This window comes from Limulus polyphemus, unplaced genomic scaffold (genome assembly GCF_000517525.1).
Source record: "Limulus polyphemus unplaced genomic scaffold, Limulus_polyphemus-2.1.2 Scaffold2827, whole genome shotgun sequence".
NCBI classification, from domain to species: Eukaryota; Metazoa; Arthropoda; class Merostomata; order Xiphosura; family Limulidae; genus Limulus; species Limulus polyphemus.
In genome coordinates, this window is record NW_013668437.1 from 2,489 (window position 1) to 22,788 (window position 20,300).

Sequence of the window (20,300 nt, forward strand, 5' to 3'; positions counted from 1 at the left end):
ATGCAAACTAACTGAGGCAAATCTTGAATAAAGCTTATAAAGGAATATAGTCAAATCTCAAACAATCATATGAGCAAAGTGAAGTCATTAAACCTTGAACAATGGTTCAAAAACTGTATAATATTACTTAAAATCAATGTGATCTAATAAGAATCTCCTATTTGCATATTTGCAAGATATTAATTTAAATACTAGATAATATAATAACTAAGAATGTAATTATCAACAGGAGACCATAATGATATGGTTGTTTGTAGTTTGTTCATTCCATTCTCAAAGTGCTCTTCCCAGAAAATTTCTGAGTAATGAGAACTTTAATTCCTGTCAGTTACGTCAGAGATTACACAGTGGAGTAGTATACATATTCTTAAGTTGAAGAATTGCTGTTTAGGTGTTTCTTCTTTTTAGTATCAAAACTATCTCAAAAACTTCATTTTTTAACCCTTTGTTTTAAATAAAGATTTCATTTATAATATAAATCTAATGATTTGGGAAGCTAATTCGTTATATCAGTGGGTTTATGATAGACATTTAAATGATTTTTATATTTTTCTTCATAATAGAGGATTTAGCATAGTGGATTTGGTACATGATCCTGAGACTCGTCGCTCTTTTGCCCTCAAAAGGATTGTGTGCCACAGTAAAGAAGATGAAAGGAATGCCGTGCAGGAAATGGAATATTATAGATGTTTCAAACATCCAAATATTGTTGAATGCATCGATGGATGTATGGTGGAAAAACACAGTCTGGGTCGTAACCATGTTAGCGAAGTGTGTGTACTCTTCCCATACTACAGAGTAAGATTACATATTTTGAAATTAGTTTTTTTTTTCCTTATTTAAAGATTATATTGCTATTATATTAAACTAATGAATGAGTAACTTAAAAATTTAATACCACTAAAAGTTTGTTTACTAACTTTCTAAATAAGTAAAGGTTTTCAAGATGGAATAATCCTGTATTAAGTTAGCAGGAGCAAACTGAGCATCTCATGGTTGAAAACAAAGTATTTAATCATAAACATTGTAGGCACAATTTAAATTTATTTCAGATGCAAATTTGTTCCAAGGTCATAATAGTAAGGAAGTAATATCGTAGGACATATTTTATGGTTCACATATACAGTACCTTGCAAAGGTATTCATCCCCCTGCAAAGTTTCCACATTTTGTTGCTGCCTGACTTGTAATCATGATACTTTCAAATGGGACTTTATATTTAGAATCTACACAATTTACTCCAGACTGAGAAAGCTAAGAAATGTAAGTTAGGTTTTCAAAGAAAGTTTGAATATTCTCAATTGCATAAGTATTCAACCCCTTTGCTACAGCAACCCTAACTCAGTTCAGGTACAAAATATTAGTTTGAAGGGTCACAAAATTAGTGTAATGGTCTCTTGTCTGTGTGTAATCTGGTTTAACTTGACTTCAGAGTATATGCATCTGTTCAAGCCACAACCCACATACTGATATGACAAACCAACCATGAAAACTAGGGAGCTATCCAAACAAGTCAGGGATAAAATGGTAGAGAAACACAGACCAGGAGAAGGTTACAAGAAAATGTCACAGTTGGTGACTATCCCTTTTAGTACAGTGAAGTCCATCATTAAGAAGTGGAATGTGCTTATACCACCCATTCACTACCCAAATCAGGCTGCCCTTCCAAACTAAGCAGCCAAGTAAACAAGAAACTGGTTTGGGATGCCACTGACTTTGAGATGAGAGTCAGTGTTCATACATCAACAATATTCTGGTCTCTACACGAAGCTGGCCTATATGGGCAAGTGGCAAGAAAGAATCATCACTGAAAAAGAATAATCTTGAATCTTGTATGGAGTTTGTGACAAAGCATGTAAATGATACAGGAGACGTGACAAAAGGTTTTGTGGTCAGATGAGACAAAAATTGAGCTTTTTGGTCTAAATTCAAAGTGCTATGTCTGGTGCAAACCCAACACAGCATATCATTTAGTCAACACCATCCCAACTGTCAAGCATGGTGGTGGCAACATCATGTTATGGGGATGCTTCTCAACGGCAGAGACTATGAAGCTTGTCAGAATTGAGGGCAAAATGGATGGTCAAAGTACAGGTGAATCCTAGAGGAAAACCTGTTTGAGTCAGCCAAGAATCTAAAACTGGTTGAAAATTCATATTTCAACAGGACAATGACCCAAAGCACAAGGCCAAAACCACACTGGAGTGGTTTCAAAAGAAGAAAGTGAATATCCTGGAGTAGCCCAGTCAAAGTCCTGACTTGTATCCAATAGAAAATTTATGGAGAGGCTTGAAAATTGCATTCCATCAACAATCCCTAATGAACTTGTCAGAATTGGAGCAATTTTGCCATGAAGAATGTGCACAATTACACCATCCCATTGTTCAGCTCTAGTAAAGACCTATCCAAAAAGACAAACAGCAGTAATTGCTGCCAAAGGTGTTTCCACCAAATACTGACTTATGGGGCTGAATACTTATTCAGTCAGCAAATTTCAATTTATATATTTTCTTTGGAGGTTTTGCTGACATTTAACCTCCTTCACAGAACAATGTTAAGTTTGATAATTAGAGTTTTAAATAAAACAAATTCATTAAAAAAATTGTTTACATTATTTGTATATCATCAAAATGTGACATTACTGGTACGGGGTGAATACTTTTGCAAGGCACTATAATTCAGCAACTGTATTGTAGAGGTAGTACATGATGATAGAATATTTAGTGCATTATTTATTATACACTCAAAAGCTTTTTATGATGCACCAAAATATTGATGGTAATAATTTTTTCATGATAAAAGCAAGCTACATGTACTAATGTAAAAATTATTTTGTGTATAAATATTTTGATTGGTTGAACCACTTGTGAAGAACAAAGTTAATAAACCTTAAACTTATTCTAACTAAAACCCCTGTTTTGATGAATAAGCTAGAGAAACTCGGTGAGGTTTTCAACCTTAAACTTTCTTTCTAATAGCCATTTGGATACCTGGGGTAGTTTTGTTAAAATAATTATTGTTGGTGAAGTAATCGTTGTAGGAGTTAAAACTATAATTAAAATGTTTCTGAGTGATATAGTATTAAGCCTACAGGTGATGCACAAAAAAAAACTTCTTTTTAAAAAGTAATTATTTAAGTAGTGTTTAAGGTATGTAACTTTTACTATCAATCATCTATGCTTGAATGGTTGATGAAATACAAAGAGGAAGATTCTGAAATGCTACTCATTTCTACACAGAACAAATAGCTGATATCTCATGCTACTGCCAAAACGTTTTTGTACACGTGTCAAATCTTTTAACAAAATTCCTACCTCCTACATATAATAAGATGTGCTATACCTGTCTTTGATGCAATCAGCATTAGAATATAGCCTTCCAACAGTAGTAAGGCAGCATATCCTATTGTGCAGTATTCCCCTTGAGCACTTTGTGTATACCAAAATCTCATTACTTTTCATAGGTACTGAATTGTTCCTTTGTGTTAAAGACCACAGACAACAGGGCATTTTTCATGCTTGAATGTGTATATTGTATCTCACTAAAAATAATGCAGTTAAAAAAAGTCATGAAACATTCAAGCTCATGTGGCTCCAAGACATATTTGGTCATGGTTGGCTAGCTTTAAGAAAAACTAGCTGAAGCACCACATGATGAACTTGGGGTGGCAAACCTATGTCACAAAATGTAAACAAAAATGGCAACAGCAGATGAAGAGGAAAATGTATATAAAGTGTTAATCGTACCGTATATGTTTTAACCAGAGGTTGCAGACAATAGTGTGTAATGTTTACATGTCAGCCAAATTGGACCAGTACTGGCATTTGTCTAATCTTTCTTGGTATGGAATTGTTTAGATAGTTATATGCTACAATGTCATAAAAGACTGGTTTACACTGCTAATGTCATGAAATTGGGACAAAATTTACAGCCGTCAGTATGGTCCAATGGGCAATAATATAGTAAATCTAGGAGTAAATTCTAGTTAATATTTGTTTTTTCAAGTGATGGATCTATATCTAGATGTAGTTCTAATATCAGCTGATGGGCTCTCAATACTGTATTCTGCACATACTCCGATTTGTATGCATATGACTAAGTATACATTAGAACTGGAAAAGCAAACATAGCTGGGGTCATATTTCGATAATCAATATTGTATATTTAGCATTTTTTATGTTGCATATTGACATCTCGAATAAAATTTCATAAAAAAAAAGTGCTATAAAGATGAAAAATAAATAATTAAAACAGAATTGTTTGTCCATGCCCTCTTTTGGTAAATAGTAGCTGAAAGTGAAATTTCATAAATATTTTTTGTTTTAGCAGATCTGCTAGTGTGTTTATAAAACATGAATGATTGCTGACTATTCTATATTACTCTCAAAGCACGAGCTAAAACTTGAGCTTAATCCTGTATGCCTCTTGTTTTTGAACAGCTGATTGGATGCAACTATCATCACTGTTATCGGTCTATGAACAAGAGTCTGATATGCCACTGCTGCTCGCCATGCTGATGATACACACTGGCCACTTCATCTTTCTCTTGCGGCAGTTTTGTTGCAAATCTCATATCAAATTAGAGTTTATTTTCAAAGTCTGATTCCAAAAAATTTTCACTGCATACATAGCAGCTTTCGATCAGACTCCATTTATCACGAGTTTTTGATACAAACTTTGTCCAGGTCATGTGCCGTTTTCTGTCTGACTTTGGTGGAAACTTACTCAGAGATACCTTCTTTTCCTTGGGAAAAGTTCCACATCCATAAAAAACACAGCAAAAAACATAGTTGTTTACGTTCTGGAACAACTTATTCATGAATAACTGCATTCACGATGTCTGTCAAATGAAATTTGTGCAAAAAAAACAACAACATTATTTTCACATAAACCAACAATTTTCCATGCACAAAATGGCACAGAGAGAGAGAAAGGAGACCTCAACTGGCCTTGTTTACCTTGAGTGACGTCAGTTACCTCTGACCCAATTTTTTGACCAAATGATCCCAAAGGATGGCTGTTGCACTAACTTTGGGAGCTTGTAGGGCTGGGGTGGGGGCAAATAATCAAAAAGTGACGTGGCCATAATTTTTAACTTATATTTCTATGGTACTTAAATATAAATACAAACATATTGTGTTTTTAACTGTCCGATGTCTAAAAATCATGAGATTTTTTTGTCTTATTATTTTAACTTTTTGTGAACATTCAAAGTGTTTATCTTTCTTACTTTTATTTTCTTGATTTTGAGAAAGAAAGATACACATTTTTGAAATAATTTCAGTCAGAGCTTTTGATGTGAATTTCTATTATTTATTACTTTAGTTTCCTTTCATAATCATATTACAGGCTCCAGAGTCTACGATATGGTTTCATAAAGAGAAATATTTCTTCTTGTTAATAACCCTTTTGCATCAAGCTCATGAAACTTGTGGAAATCAAGTCATAAATTTAACTTGTACAACAATACTTACAGTAACTCTGAGATTTCTTAATGTATACTCTCAAAAATTGGTAAGATTTTGTTGAAGTTCATAAGTATCTTGTACACAAAAAATAATGTTATTATAATTAAGTTTTTTTTATCAAACATATATTATTTATCTATTGTATTTACTCAAACTATTAACAAATCGAGTGCAAGGTGATTTTAATTTTAAGTATAAAAATACTTTTCCTTATTTTATAGTTTTCATATTTCATATGCATAATCTCTAGAACCTCCAAAAAAGGATATCTTAATTTTTTAAGGTAAATGTTTAATTTTATTTTTCATTTTCTCTACCATATCACTAACACTAGCTGTTATCATCAGAGTAAAATGCGATGAAATAATTAAAATTAGAAAATAGAAAAAAAATACATACATTTAAATTTTTTTGTAGAATATCTTTAAATATTTTCCTTTTCATTTATAGATAGTTTTTAATATTTTCTTTTCTTGTCCTATACCATTTATTATTCATCACGACACAAGTCAACGGTGCCATCAAGGCATATTACAGTTTTTTTGGGAGACATGCACATCCCTTCAGCAAAATTTTTGTTCAGCACGTAATATCGTAAGCCTTGAGAATGGACACAAAGTATGATGTGTATTTAACAAATGTTTAAACCTTTTGATTATGCATTTTATAACATAACTAATACATAATTAACTATAACAGTAAGACCTAAGTACAATTTAAACTGTATCCCTGACTATAACTTATTTAAGTAAGAAACAGCCATATGTGCTATAGTCGATCAAGCAGCCAGCAATACTACTACAGTCAGTTATATGTATTCTGTGATGACAATTGTACACCAATTTAAAAATAACAGTTGTTAGATTATAGTGTAAAATGACCTCTTTCTATTGGCTATATTCACATGTATATGTAACATCTATGTGTAGGTTATAAAGCTGAAACAAGTCTGTTGAAGGTGGGTGTGGCACTTGTCAGGTTGAAAAAATTTAACTTGTTTTGATTGTATTCATTCAGAGAACTTTGAAATGCACAGGTCACAAGGTTATGTAAGTACCCTATCTTAGCATTAACTATGGAGGAAACTCTGCTTTTGGGTAATGAAAATTGTATTCTTAACACAATGTAAATAAGATTATTTATAAAATTCAATAAAGTTTTGTACCTTGTTTTTCACGTTCATGCCTTATAATGTTTAAAGTCAATAATCATTCACACCAACACTTAAGAAGTGAAGTTTTGAATTTATAAATTAACACAATCAATATGAAGTATCCTTTTCACTATATAGGCTTTTATGCTCCTACTTATATAAACACAGTTATACACACAAATAAAACATATATACTCACAGAGTTGGAATAATTATGGAAACAGTGAAGAAAAGGGGTATAAAAGACAAATATTGTGGGAATGCTACCCCTTTATTGTGGTAAAATGACTTGCACCAGAGTAAATTCAGGTATTAGTAGTTTGCACTGATTGATTATCATCCAACCAATAAGAAAGTGCCATACCAGAATAATGGTCATAAAAGAAGAGATAGTCATACTATGCCCAGAAGTAGTAGTGTGATTCTAGTCATGGTTTCCAGGAGTGAAGTATTATATAAACACATAGAAATAAAAGTTTCAACTGGTCAAAGATACTTCATGCAAAAAACTTGTGTCAAGACTTGATGTTTCATTAGGAGCTGTATGCTGGGCTTAAGAGGGTTCAGGAAACTGACACTTTTAATAATAAATGTGGTTGAGGTAGAAAAGCTAAAACTCTTCAAAATTTATGTTAGATATCTTAGGGAGTATTCTTTATAAAATAAGCAATAGTCAAGTACAGTTCTTTCAATTGACCTTGCTGTAAATATTATCTTGGGCAGAGATTAATCTTCCAATGAGACAATGATCCCAATTCAGTAAAACAACATTTTGATTGTAAAAAGTCTGGTAAAGAGCACTCACAACCATGACTTAGTCTGCAGAAATTACGATATGAAAATTCTTGATGCTGTTCGAGTTTCTTGACTAAATTTTGGAGAGTAGTACACCACCTTTTGAACAATATTCTGTAATCATGCATTGATAAATTCTGTGTTAATATGAAAACAAGGTTTTATGCTCTGTGTAAATCATAGGACTGGAGTAAAAGATGGTAGTGCATTGGACACTTATTCTCTTGTATTTTTTATAAAAAGATTTTCTACCGTTAATAAATGCACCATCATTGTTTGTGACTTCTGTATGTTGTCATTGTGTTTCTATAATTATTCCCATTACTATATGTAGATCTGCAATATAATATTAAAATATTAGTAATGGTATTTACTGTAATTTTTTTTTACCTTTTTTACTGATGATAGAGAGGAACTCTTCAAGATGAACTTATGATGAGAGCCAAATCCAAAAATTACATTCCAGAATTAAGAGTGCTTAGATTGTTCAGACAGATGTGTGAAGGAGTAAGGGCTATTCATTCAGCACAACCCATAGCACTTGCACACAGGTAAATCATAATATCTTTGATTTTTTTATTTAAAAAAAATGTATTAAAGGACATTGAAAAGAAGGTGTTAGTTCAAGGTGCATTTTAGAAATTTATAGCATTGTTCAATATAGTAATGTTATAAAGTCTGTAATATTCTTTTAATAATGTAATTGATTGTTTTATTTTGAAGTTAATTGTTAATAACTTTTGAATATGATAGGTTGGTCAGACATTAGTTTGTAATAGGTATCACTGCCTAATTGTTGCAAGAGGTACACACTACATGAGATTGTTATATGCAGTTGGTTATTTTCTCTCTATTTGTAATTTAGAAAATTTTCATGTTCACAGTACAACTTGTTCCCAACAGACTGGTGTTGTTTATTTATTTTTTTAGCAAAACCAGGAAAAAAAACATTACATTTGGTACTTTCAAAATGTACCTTAAGTGTCAGAAAAATTGCCAGCAGTTGCCTGGTTATATTCCAGTTTGAAAAACATTAATAATTTACATCAATCCAGTTTCTATGAAGCTATACCTAGCAATGTTTACAATAATTCTGTATTTACGAAGTGTATCTTCATGAAATTTGGTAAGCTTTTAGTTAACAATTCAAGTACGTTATAAACAAAAAAATCAGAATTTTTGTTTAAATATTTTTACTAAAGATTTGTCTTTGAATTTGCTAAGTCAGTTTGACTCAAACTAACTAGTCTGAGTGATTTAAGAATGAAAATACTATTTTTAAAATCAAATTTTCATATTTTACTTGCTTAATCTCTAGAACCTCTTAAATGAATATCAAAAGTCTTTTGTCAGTAAAACTATATATTATCTGTTATTTTCTCTACACTAACACTAATTGTAACAAAATCAACCATGTAGGGTAAAGTTGAAAAACAGGAAATCTAAATTACACTTTCTCTTTTACAATGGCTATATATTCTAACAGCCAATGCTGATAGGCTTTTCAAGTCTGAGCTCATTTAGTATTATTGTTTTCCAGTTGCACATAGACCCCTAAATGTATGGTGAAAACCATCTATTACACCCATTTGTGTAAACAAATGATCAAGTTACAAGCACAACATAAGTGAATTACACACACCTCATGCTTATATCACACTACAATTTTGAATATCATGAGAAATATTTTACTTAATTTTTAATATAAGTTATCTAATGTAATAAGTTTCTAATTTTTACATTTGCATTAAAAAAAATTGAGTTCTTACATGTTTGGACTTTCACTTTTGTTCTTACTTTTTAGCAACGGTGTTGTTGGTCCAAAGTATTTTAAATGTTTATTTCAAATGCATGCCAAAATGAAATAAACTTTAGCACATTTTTGTAGGGGACAGATTTCTGTTGGTTATAAACATATCTATGAAAGGTAAATCCATAGAAAATTTGTTCTAAATTATGACAAGATGGAAAAAGCCTCAGTGGAGGGTGTCACAAATTTATTTATATCTCCATAATTTGAGAAGGTAGGAGATTTAAATGTTATATTATGACCTGTCAATATCTATAGTTTGAGATTATGATTGATTTGCCTCTCTGGCAGCCATAGAAGAGAATGCTGAAAACTGAAAATAAGAGAATCACATGACACCCAGAAACCAAGATTAAGAATTTATTTAAATATTGCATTTTGAAATTAAGACTTAAATAATATAAAAGAATGACTTATAAACTATGTTTTTATACCCAATATATTTACAAATATTAATAATAAAATTGTTTAATTAAATTTTGAATGTAACCCTGTAAAAAAAGTTGTGACATATGCACTTTGACCTTCTGCTATATACATAGGGATAATTGTCTCACATGTATGAAGAATTACTACAGATATATAAATGTTTTTTGCTGTTCTTGGTATACTGTCTAGATTATGGTGATTTCATACGGCCTTCTCTTCCAAGTTGCAAAAACATTTTTAGATAGAACTATAACAAAGAGGTAAATTTTCAGAATATATGTATTAAGTATAACTTTTTTTCATTGAATCCATCCTGAAATGGGTGTACATGAAAGGATTAATAATCCTAATATCACATTACTGTTTTAACAGTAACCTGAATCTTGGTATTATTGTAAAAAGTACTGGTTGTTACCATGTGTTGTATGTAGTATAGTGTGGTGTTTTGTGGCATGCGTATTTTCCTCAGAGTAGTCACTTAAGGCTTGTTAACTGGAACATTAAAGGATACCAAGTTATGGATTGTTTGTCTGCTTATGTCTCTGATTTTAACTGAGTTCATCAGGAAGAAAGAGTCAAATCACAGAACAAAAGAACAACAAGAATAATCTTTATTTACATTGCTAAAACACAATCACTGCTACTAACATAAGATGAAACAAAACAAAAGAGGGCAAGTGGGTGTGTTGGAGTGATAAAAATGGAAGTGAAACCTTTGTGAGCTCTCTCTCACCAGTCCAGTGTGTGCCCCCCTCCTCCTTGCAAGTTAAACTAAAACAAAGTTAGAAAGTAAAATCAAATCCAAAGTTAAAAAAAGAAAGAAAAAAGTTAAGCAAAGATACAAAAGTTACTAAAAATCTCATTCTCAGCAAAAACTCAAAAGCCTGGTGAAATTTAAATTACAAAAAAATTGCAGCAAAATCTACTAAACCAAGAAGAGCCTTTTTTTTAAATACAAAATGCTGTAATAACATAAGTCAGGTTTGCACACAAAAAACTTCTGCTTGTGACCTGTGTTCACTCACACTGGGGTGGAGTAAACCATAGGCCATTATCTGATTCACCAACAGAAAAGACATATTTATATTACTTGGTGTCACATTTTATCTTCTCTGCAAGAAACTTAGTTAATTTTCAATTAGCAAAGAGGTTCAAGTGTGTGTCTTGAACAACCTTCCAAGTCAGAACTAAAATGACAGAAAATAGAGTTTAAAAAATTTATAAAGTAAGAGAATAAAAAAACACATGGAACCATCCTGTGCTACAGTAGCATACACATAACTGTACATACATTACCTAGCACATTTTTTTTTAACATTGAAGAAAGTTTGATGAAATTTTGACAGATTCAAAATATTACTAAGATGAGCAGTTATTTTACAAAGAATCAGACATTTAACTCCACTTCCATTTCATCTTTGCTATTTTTTATGTTGTATGGAATTTATTCCTATGTAGGTTTTTTTTGCAAGATACAAAACATGATTCATGCTCTTTGTTATAAGCATTTGTCTGGAAATCACCATTGCATTGTTTTATCTCTGGTTTATGGTGTCATTTTCTCTTGCTAATTTTTAAAAATCATCATGAGTTTGTTGCAACAGTGATTTTATAAAACGTGCTGTTTTTTTTTTTCACTTTAAATTTATTACTTTTTGTAACTTCTTGTAAAAGGGCTTTGTTTTTCAATTTCTGAATTTTGCTTTAGAAGTAAGGAAAGTTCCTTCTGTGTGTGAAGGTGTCATCTTCTTTTGCAACCAAATAGCCTTCTAGTCTATCAGACCTATGTGTTCATAATTATTGTGGATTATTTAGGTTACCCTGTCGTTTTCTGTAGCTAGTTGTATTAGTTTCTATTCTATTGCCATACAGTTCCTTTCAGGTTTTGTTTTGTCTTAAAGCAGCATCATATGCTTTTGATATAAGCCAAATTATCATGGGAAATATTTTAAGAATAGATTCGATTAAGAATTTGATTTACTTCTTTTACCAAGACTTGGAACTCTAAGCTGTTAATCTTTCAGGTTCCTCTGAGCAGTTGAGTCATAGTCAGTTGATAGTAAAAAACCCATGGTTTTCTACTTCACCTAAAATCATGCTTCAGACTGACATTTCTGCAAGTAATTTTACCCTGACAGAAATGGTTTACAACAAAGCACAGTTTGTTTTTGCTTCTCTCTCATTGGTTTTACTTGCTTACCAAGAAGAGACAATCATTCAGGTCAGACATCTCTTTTTCATGTCCAGTGAGTGCTATGTATTGTTCTATACTTCAGGTAGCTAAGACTCCACAAGAATGCCACCCTGGACCCATTAGGGACCTTGGTAGCCCTCAAATGCCTTGTTTATTAGTCACTTCCTAAAATTAACATGGTACATCCTAACTGATTTTAACTTGAAAGCCCTCTCTCTCTTGCATAACACCAAAGTATTGGTAGCTTAAAATTTTGCCTGTATTGCTTTTACCTATTTTTTTAAACTTATTCTTCTTTAAAACAACAATGTTATGCAAAATATAATCTTTGAGATTTGTAAATATTTATGAATAAACACATGAAGAACACAACTTGAATATCATCAGAAGTAATAAAAAAGTTTCATTGAAATCTGATAGAAAACCATATCTTACACTAGTAACAAAATATGCATACTTTGATATGTGGTCAAAGTTATTCACTTTTAATTTTTTCTAGTTACTCTTTATACAACAACAGTTGTACTTACACTATTAATAAAAAGATATAGTATTTAGTTTATGTTCTTTATAACAGTTATTTTGTCTTACATGCTAAAACACTTTGTCCTTATTTCTGCTGTTGATTTAGAAAAATAAATTGAAGTTAAATAAAGAATTGACTTAGTGTAAACTAAATGCATTTGAAATTGTCTTCTCATGTTATTGTACATTAGTAGTTAGTTAATTATTAGGTATGAATTTTTGGTATCTTCATAAAATATTCTGTTTCAATCTTTATTTTTCAGGGATTTGAAACCAGCTAATGTCTTGTTAGATCAAGATGACACCCCAGTATGGATGGATTTTGGTTCCATGAGCAAAGCTAGAATGGAAATTCACAAAGCTAGTGAAGCATTAGCTTTACAAGTAGGTTGTATTTTTACACTTTTATCAGTGTAGTGTAAGTATTAAGGAAATTATTTTCAACTTTTTCTTTTCTTGAGAGCAGCATCTACAAAATTTGTTTTATGTTGCTTATCTGTACACTATCTAAAACTGGCTCATTACATATGTATTTGAATAGTGTATGATTATATAATAATTGCTGCATCTTCAGTATGTTGCCCTAATAACCCTAAATTATGTTAGCATGCATATGAGAACGTTTTAAATGCTTGTTTAAATGTTACATGTTATTAACTTGCATACACTTTATAATTTAAAACAGCTGGTATGGCAAATACTACCAAATTTAATGGTAATTAACAAATTTAACCCTAGCATGAGTGTGGGTACTTTTCATATGTGAAGTGCACATCTGCATATCAAATTTCTAAATTTAAGTGAAAAATATAATTCTATCCTTATTTCAGCAATTATTTTACTAAAAACATTTTAGAATTGTTATCTTATTCTAACTTTTTTGTCTGTATCTTGTAGAGAAAAATGAAAAAAAATTCCAACTGTAGAGTAGCTCAAAGGAGTCTTGTTTATAACTGATTTTTTTCTCTAATTTTTCTACTCATCCTAATGTATAGGTTTATATTTGCTAAAAAATTTTTATCCCTGAAAATATAATGATTAATGTCTTGTTTTTAATATAACTTTCCTTCACTATCATTGGTTTTATTACTTCAACCTTTTGTACACCTTTTTATTATGCCACAGCATGTGTTCTGAACAATTACTGATGAAGCTGAACTTTAAAAATAGCTAGAGAAAATGAGTAAAAATGATTGAATAGAAGAGATTCTAATCTGTTTATATGATATAGAGTAAATAAAGTGATTTATGACTTGTCAACATATTGGCTACCTGGAACTCAAACAGGAGCAAACAAAAGATTATAATGCAACATTTAGAATGCTTAGAAACAAACCACAGCTTCTTTTCATGTTCGTTTTATTCTGAAAATGTTTTTGGTGTTAAGTTGTATTAGTTTGAAAGCTACAGGATTTTCGTCTATGAGAGACATCAGGTAAATTTTGTTAGATTGAGCAAATATTGTAAATGATGACGAACTGTTCAAATGAATCAAATCCTGTTTTTATTGAATGTGATTGTTAGGTTTGTTACATTGAAACAATACATACAAATAATTTAACTTGTTATTTATTGGAAAAAATTATTTATCAGATATAAATTGATCTCAACTAAGAATACTGTTGGAAAAAAATCACAATAACTGATGAAGGTGACTGTGATACTATTTTGAAAGTTAAATCCTAGGTTATCAATAAATCTTTGTCAGTTTTTCCCATGTTTCTTATGATTTATAGTTAGAAGTGGTGTCTTCAGCTAAAAAAATAAAGTATTGAAAGAAATATGTTAACTAATATCAATTAAGTTGAAACTGAGTATACTTATAAAAAGAATTCTAAAATGAAAGGAAGCTTGTTGAATGTTTTTTCGAAACAGTGTCTTGCAACATAATTTTGGTAGTTCACAACCCATAAACAGATAGAAATGCTAAATTATGTGAATTTTTCAAGTAGAAACTAGGTACTATTTAGTAAGTTTGTATGAAGTTTTATTCAATTTAGTTAAGTATTTCCAGTGTGAGAAAGAAAAAAAACATTTGGATATCAGTGACACCCCTGTGGTTCAGAAAGGGTTAAACTGATTTTGAATAGCAAAGAAACAAATTGTGCTTATGTCAGTCAGAATCTCTTTCAATTTCTGTTCATTACTCTTTTACAATATATATATATATTACAAATACATAAAAGAAATTTAAAATGTATCTAATTTGGTAGGAGAGAGATTATAGGTTTAATGTGGTAAATAACCATTCAGTAAAGTGTGTGATTACAAAAATTGTAGATTATTGCATTTAATAAATACATATATTTTCAATTATTTTTAATAAAGTATCATTCTGAAGGATTACCTAGTCTCAATGTAACATCTAAATTTAAAATATATGTATTTTAAGGCCAAAAATCTAAAGGGATTTCTTCAAATATAATATAGTTTGAAAAATTCCTTTTACATTTTTGTGCTTAGGTCTACAGGAAACTCAGCCAGTCCATTTAATTTATCCAAATACTGTAATGTAATTTGTGAACAATAAAAGAGCAAAATATATCATACTTATTTTTTTCCTGCAATGTAAATTCTAAATCAAGTTGTTTAATTTTTCTTTTATCCAGATATAAGTATACTCAGTTAGGTAAATGAAAATGTTTTTACACATGTTTGAAATCTTCTCCAAAGTAAGAGATTACATCATCACTTTGCTCTGATGCATAATGGAGAACAGTTACCCAAAACATAGCTAATAATAAGCTCAGACACATTGAGTTATTTATTTTTTTATGTGTGTGCGTATTATTTACACACTTATCTTCACTGCTCTATAGTTTTTGTAGTGCCTGAAGAGATAAGCATGTATGTCCAATATCAACACCCAGTAGATGGGAATAGTTTCCTAAAGGTTTCTACATGTATGCATTTTCTGCCTGTGGCTCATTATACAACTCGCATAACCTTCACTTTTTGTTGTGTGATGTGCTGTCTGTTTTTCTGCTTCTTATGAAAAAGTCGTATCCTGTGTTTTGTCATCTTAGTTGTGTCATCTTTGTGGGGGAATGTTATAGGTGACTTGTTTGATGCAACTTCTGAATAATTCTGTATGATGTTATTAATAATGCTCGTTGAAAATCCATTTTTCTTTAGAAAGTTTCCATTTGTTTTCTAGTTCTTTATACAAATACTCAAATGTACTGGTGATTTTATTAGCATGATAAACCATGATCATGTATTTCTGGTATTTCTCCTTTGAGCACTTATGTATAATTAGATGATATATCTAATTTGTTTTTCCATCCACCTTAATTCTAACACTTTTTAAACGTTTCCACATTTGCTCTAGCAAGCTAAAACTTTTTGACCAATTTAAATCACTATATTCATCTTTTCTAGTTTGGAGACATTAAATTGTACAATGAAACTCTTGAGATTGAGGATTTTTTGTCATGATGTGTGAGCTCCAACTGTTCCAACAATATTTGGTGTGTTTAATTTTATCGTTAATTGAAAAAAAATGATCAAATTGTATATTTTAATCTGAACACATTTTAAATTTGCTTTTAAATTTCTTGTTTCAAAATATTTTATTTTCATACATTTATGCAACAAAATACTAAAAACAGTGGCAATTTTACTGGGACTGTGCAATAACATTTGCTCAAGAAGAAAATATATTTGCTATTTTACTGTTTTTTCTTTTTCAATAAATTTCATGCAAGCACTCTGACTTGTGTAATCAATAATGGGAGTGTCTATTATAAAAATATAGGACAAAATAACAACATTACAAAAATGGGTTTTGTAGAAATTTTACTTTCTGGTTATTTGAGCACTATTTGTAGTGTGTCTTAAAAATATTTCTAAAAATTGTAACTTTTTATCTTTTTTACAGTTTCAATATTAAATTATTTTTCCACCATTAACAAAAGTGGGATGGTGCATTCTGTAGCAACAATCATGAGTTTCTGTGTTAAACTTGCATTAATTTCAAGGCTAAAATAATAAATAAGTGTTTCAAACTGTTGAAGTGCTTGATCTACTTAATATTTTTCCTTTATCTTTACTAAAGACAAATTATATTGATAAATGTACTGATGGTTAGAGCATTTGACACAATTTGTGGGTCACAGGATCAAAACCCATCACTGAATATGCTTACTCTTTTAGCTGTGAATACATTATAACGTGATGGTCAATCACATTATTTGCTGGTAAAGAGTAGCTCGAGAGTTGGTTAGCTGTCTTCCCTCTCCTCTATCACTTTAAAATTAGGGATAACTAGTGCAGATAGCCCCTGAGTAGCTTTACATGAAATATAACAACAACAACAAAAATATATATATATATATATTCGATGACGAGGAACCCACTTTGAGACTAATAAATATATGTATATTGGTAAACAACTTAAAACATACAATTGTGAAATTGTTTTTAAATAAATTCTTTTAAAATTGTTCGTATGAGAGATTTGTATTTTTTGATAATTTCTCTACATTTTAGGTTCTGTCTTCTTTACTCTTCTACTAGTGTAGTTGTGTTATGCTTAACAATTAAAGTGATTTAATGCTAAAACAAATATATCTACTACATCTCATATTGCAGAGTAAAAATACATGAAGTTTAATGTTACTGAAGAGTGTTATATCTTATTGCAGTCAACATTGGGCTGACATTTAAATTGTTAAAGCATTTATGTATAGTTGAAGTAGATCATTTAAAATTCCTTATTTCAACTCTCACACATATTGTGTAAGACTAGCACATTTTGAACACAGATCATGCTCTCATGATTATGGTGTTTAATTTCTTTTTTTTTCTCATCATGTGATATTAAACATGGAATTCTCTTTGCAAAACTGTTAGAATGGTTCTGGTCCTTTACTTCAAATGTATGCAGTGAGTAGTAAGGATAGGACCAGACTAAGATAGTAGTTAGTCTGCATGTATCTCATTGAATGATTGGTTCTTTGTTTGCTTGATAACCAGTGAAATGAGCTATCACATACTATCAAGCATGAACCATTTGTTCTCAATCTAGTAAACAAGATGAATGAAAGCAGTTTGATATCTGATGGTCCATCAACATCGAAACAATCCCAACTGACAAAATATCAAGGTGCTGCAAAGTATAATACTAAGTTCAATCCAGAATGGACAAAGAAGTTTAATTTTTAAACTTGACATACTTCCATTCATTTTGAATTTTTGTGACCTTTGTATGTTGAATACACTTGTAAGTATACAGGTGTAGTGTGGATTTTTAACATTGTTTTCAAATAATTAAAAATTGTTGAATATAAGAAATATAAGTATTTTATGTGAAAAAACTCCTTTCATCTCTGTTTTAACAACATGCTGAAAAACCACCAAAGCCCTCCATTTAGATTCTAAAAATGGCTTTACCCCCTTGGGCCCCACAACAGGGCTTTACTCTGGATCCCAGCTTCTTAATTTTCTCATTCATTCATGAGTATTAGAGGTTGACAGGTATGTTGTTTTAGGCTTGTTCTCTAAACACTTTACTTTAAAATCTTTTCTGCAATTTATGATTGCTTAAGAACAGAATCAACATTATTTTAGTGAGCTGGTTATGTTTTTGAAGTCAATATCTTAAAAGAAACTTTCACTTTTGATCCAATACCTTTAAAAAGAGAAAACTGTTAAGAAATTCTTTACCTGTTATACAGTACATAATCTCTTCCTAGAATATACTATTTAAATTTGTTAAGCCATTCTCTATTTAGTTTTACAAAATTCACCTACTTGATTGTTAAGCTTTTGAAATTTCAGAATAAATTGCACTTAATTGGTTGGTCTATGTTCTGTGAGTATAAACTGTATCTCATGCTGACTCAACAGTAAATATAAATCAACACGAGTAACGTCATGTACGCTTGATCATTGTATTTGATTAGATAGAGCTCTTAAGTTTTTTTCTCTATTTTTAAATTTTCCTGCAGCAGTTGTGTTAAAGCTGTTATTAGTATTCTTCTTGTCTTAAGTTTGGTAGTTTCTTATTGTTAGTAAATAATTTATTTAAGACAAACTGTTATTGATTATATTGACTGTTAACTTTGTCATTATAATTTCTTTTGCAGGATTTGGCAGCTGAAAGGTGCACAATGCCATACAAAGCTCCGGAATTGTTTAATGTTGAATGTAATACTTCTATTGATGAAAGAGTAGATATATGGGTAAGTATGTGTTTATTATGACACTTAAATTGTTCTAAAAGTTAATCAATTTCTCAAATAAAAGCTCTTGTTTATCTACAGACATTTTGTTTGTTATACTTGAATTTCTATTATATGGTGATGCCATAAGCATTTATGAAAATGAGTTACCTAACATTGAGTAATGTAAAAGGTCCAAAGCTATTCCATTTATTGGTTCACACTTCAGCTTATCATTTTTCATTGTTACTGAAATCACCACTTAATAAGAAACATTGTTCAGTCCTGTGTGAATGATCAGAAACTAATTGTAACATTACATCTGTCTTGAAGTAAAATGTTTCTACAGGTTTTTATATTTTAAAGTTTTCAGTGTCATGAATATTTTTATAAAAATAAATTGTTCATTTTATTTAGAAGCTTATTATTTAAAAAAGGAAAAAAATAGGCAGCTAGTTCCTTTTGTTTAACATATAATTAATAAGAGAAGGGTGTAATAAACGAAGTACTCATATTATTCCCCAAAGAATGAGTTTCTTTTAAAAAGTTTTTAATAAGTATCAGTATAAACATTATTTATGTAGTTCCAAATATACCAAATCATATTTTATATGTAGTCCTTAGGTTGCTGCTTATATGCCATGTGTTATTTCAAGTCACCTTTTGACTTTGTTTATGAACGGGGAGATAGTGTAGCTTTAGCTGTTGTCAGTGGAAATGTACATTTTCCTGAAGAAACACCGTAAGTAGCTGTATAAATTATGTGTACTTATGGAAATTATTTCACTTTATGTTTATATACATGTACATATGTATTTACTAATTGTTCATAGAATGAAGTAAATAACCAGTTTAATTATATACAGAGCTTTTTGAATAGATATGTAAGAGACTGTATCACAGTTATTGGTTTAGTTTAAAGAATACAATTTGTTTTGTTTTTTACTTTGCTGTTATATGCAGAATTAAATATTTTATACACACACTGTACTTTAACAGATAATTAACTCTGAATTTCTGTTGAGAACTTTTTTCACTTTGCACTTTAATTTGATGATGATTTTCTGAGTACTTAGATTTTCTTTTACTCTGTCCTTGTTGCTAATAACAGTGTGATTATGTAATTATTTTAAAATATTCTACATGACTGTACTTAGTAAAATGATGATTTACTCTGTGTTTAATTTCAAAACTGTTCACTCATTGTATGCATAAAGTGGTGGGTCACTCTGTTTTTAGATTTGTTTTTCACTCTCTTTATTTACAGTAATGATTCAAAGTGTAATTATGTAAAAACTTCTTTCACCATCTTTATGTGTCTTATACCATTCACTTAAGCTTACCATGGTCTTTGTTATTTTTGGATTTCCTGTAATTCATCTTACTGGTATATCAATCATTAGTTTAACTATATTGTTTTTTCTTCCATACATCATATTTCATACGACGTGTTTGTCATCTTCAGTTCATTCCCTCCAAATGTGGCTTGTTTTATTTCAGTATCTTCTATGGTGGGACACTGCTGTTTGTTTACCATCCACTTTTAATAGAGTCTTAAGGTCAGTTCTTTTTCTCAACCGATCCATTTTTTCGGGCTACTCCTGTAAATGTAGTGTCACATGGGGTATCTGCGATGCTATATTCAATTTTTTTTTGTTTGTCTTTTTGTCATATATATATATATATATATATGCGTTGATACATCAACATATCCCTCACAATGTCGGTTTACCCATTCCTCCCTCTCTTCTGGATTGTTTCTC

The 20,300-nt window shown here is 30.4% G+C and overlaps 1 protein-coding gene across 1 annotated transcript in view; it reads left to right on the forward strand.

Moving 5' to 3' along the window:
* Positions 1–468: 468 nt before the first annotated feature.
* LOC106468004 (serine/threonine-protein kinase 16-like) overlaps positions 469–20,300 on the forward strand; it is a 27,341-nt gene continuing 7,509 nt past the window's right edge. Inside the window, exons 1-5 of the mRNA XM_022396279.1 lie at positions 469–798; positions 7,824–7,966; positions 12,637–12,757; positions 18,463–18,558; positions 19,155–19,279. Of these exons, the coding sequence (XP_022251987.1) occupies positions 484–798; positions 7,824–7,966; positions 12,637–12,757; positions 18,463–18,558; positions 19,155–19,279 (800 nt within the window). The 5' untranslated portion in view covers positions 469–483. The remainder of the gene's footprint in view (positions 799–7,823; positions 7,967–12,636; positions 12,758–18,462; positions 18,559–19,154; positions 19,280–20,300) is intronic.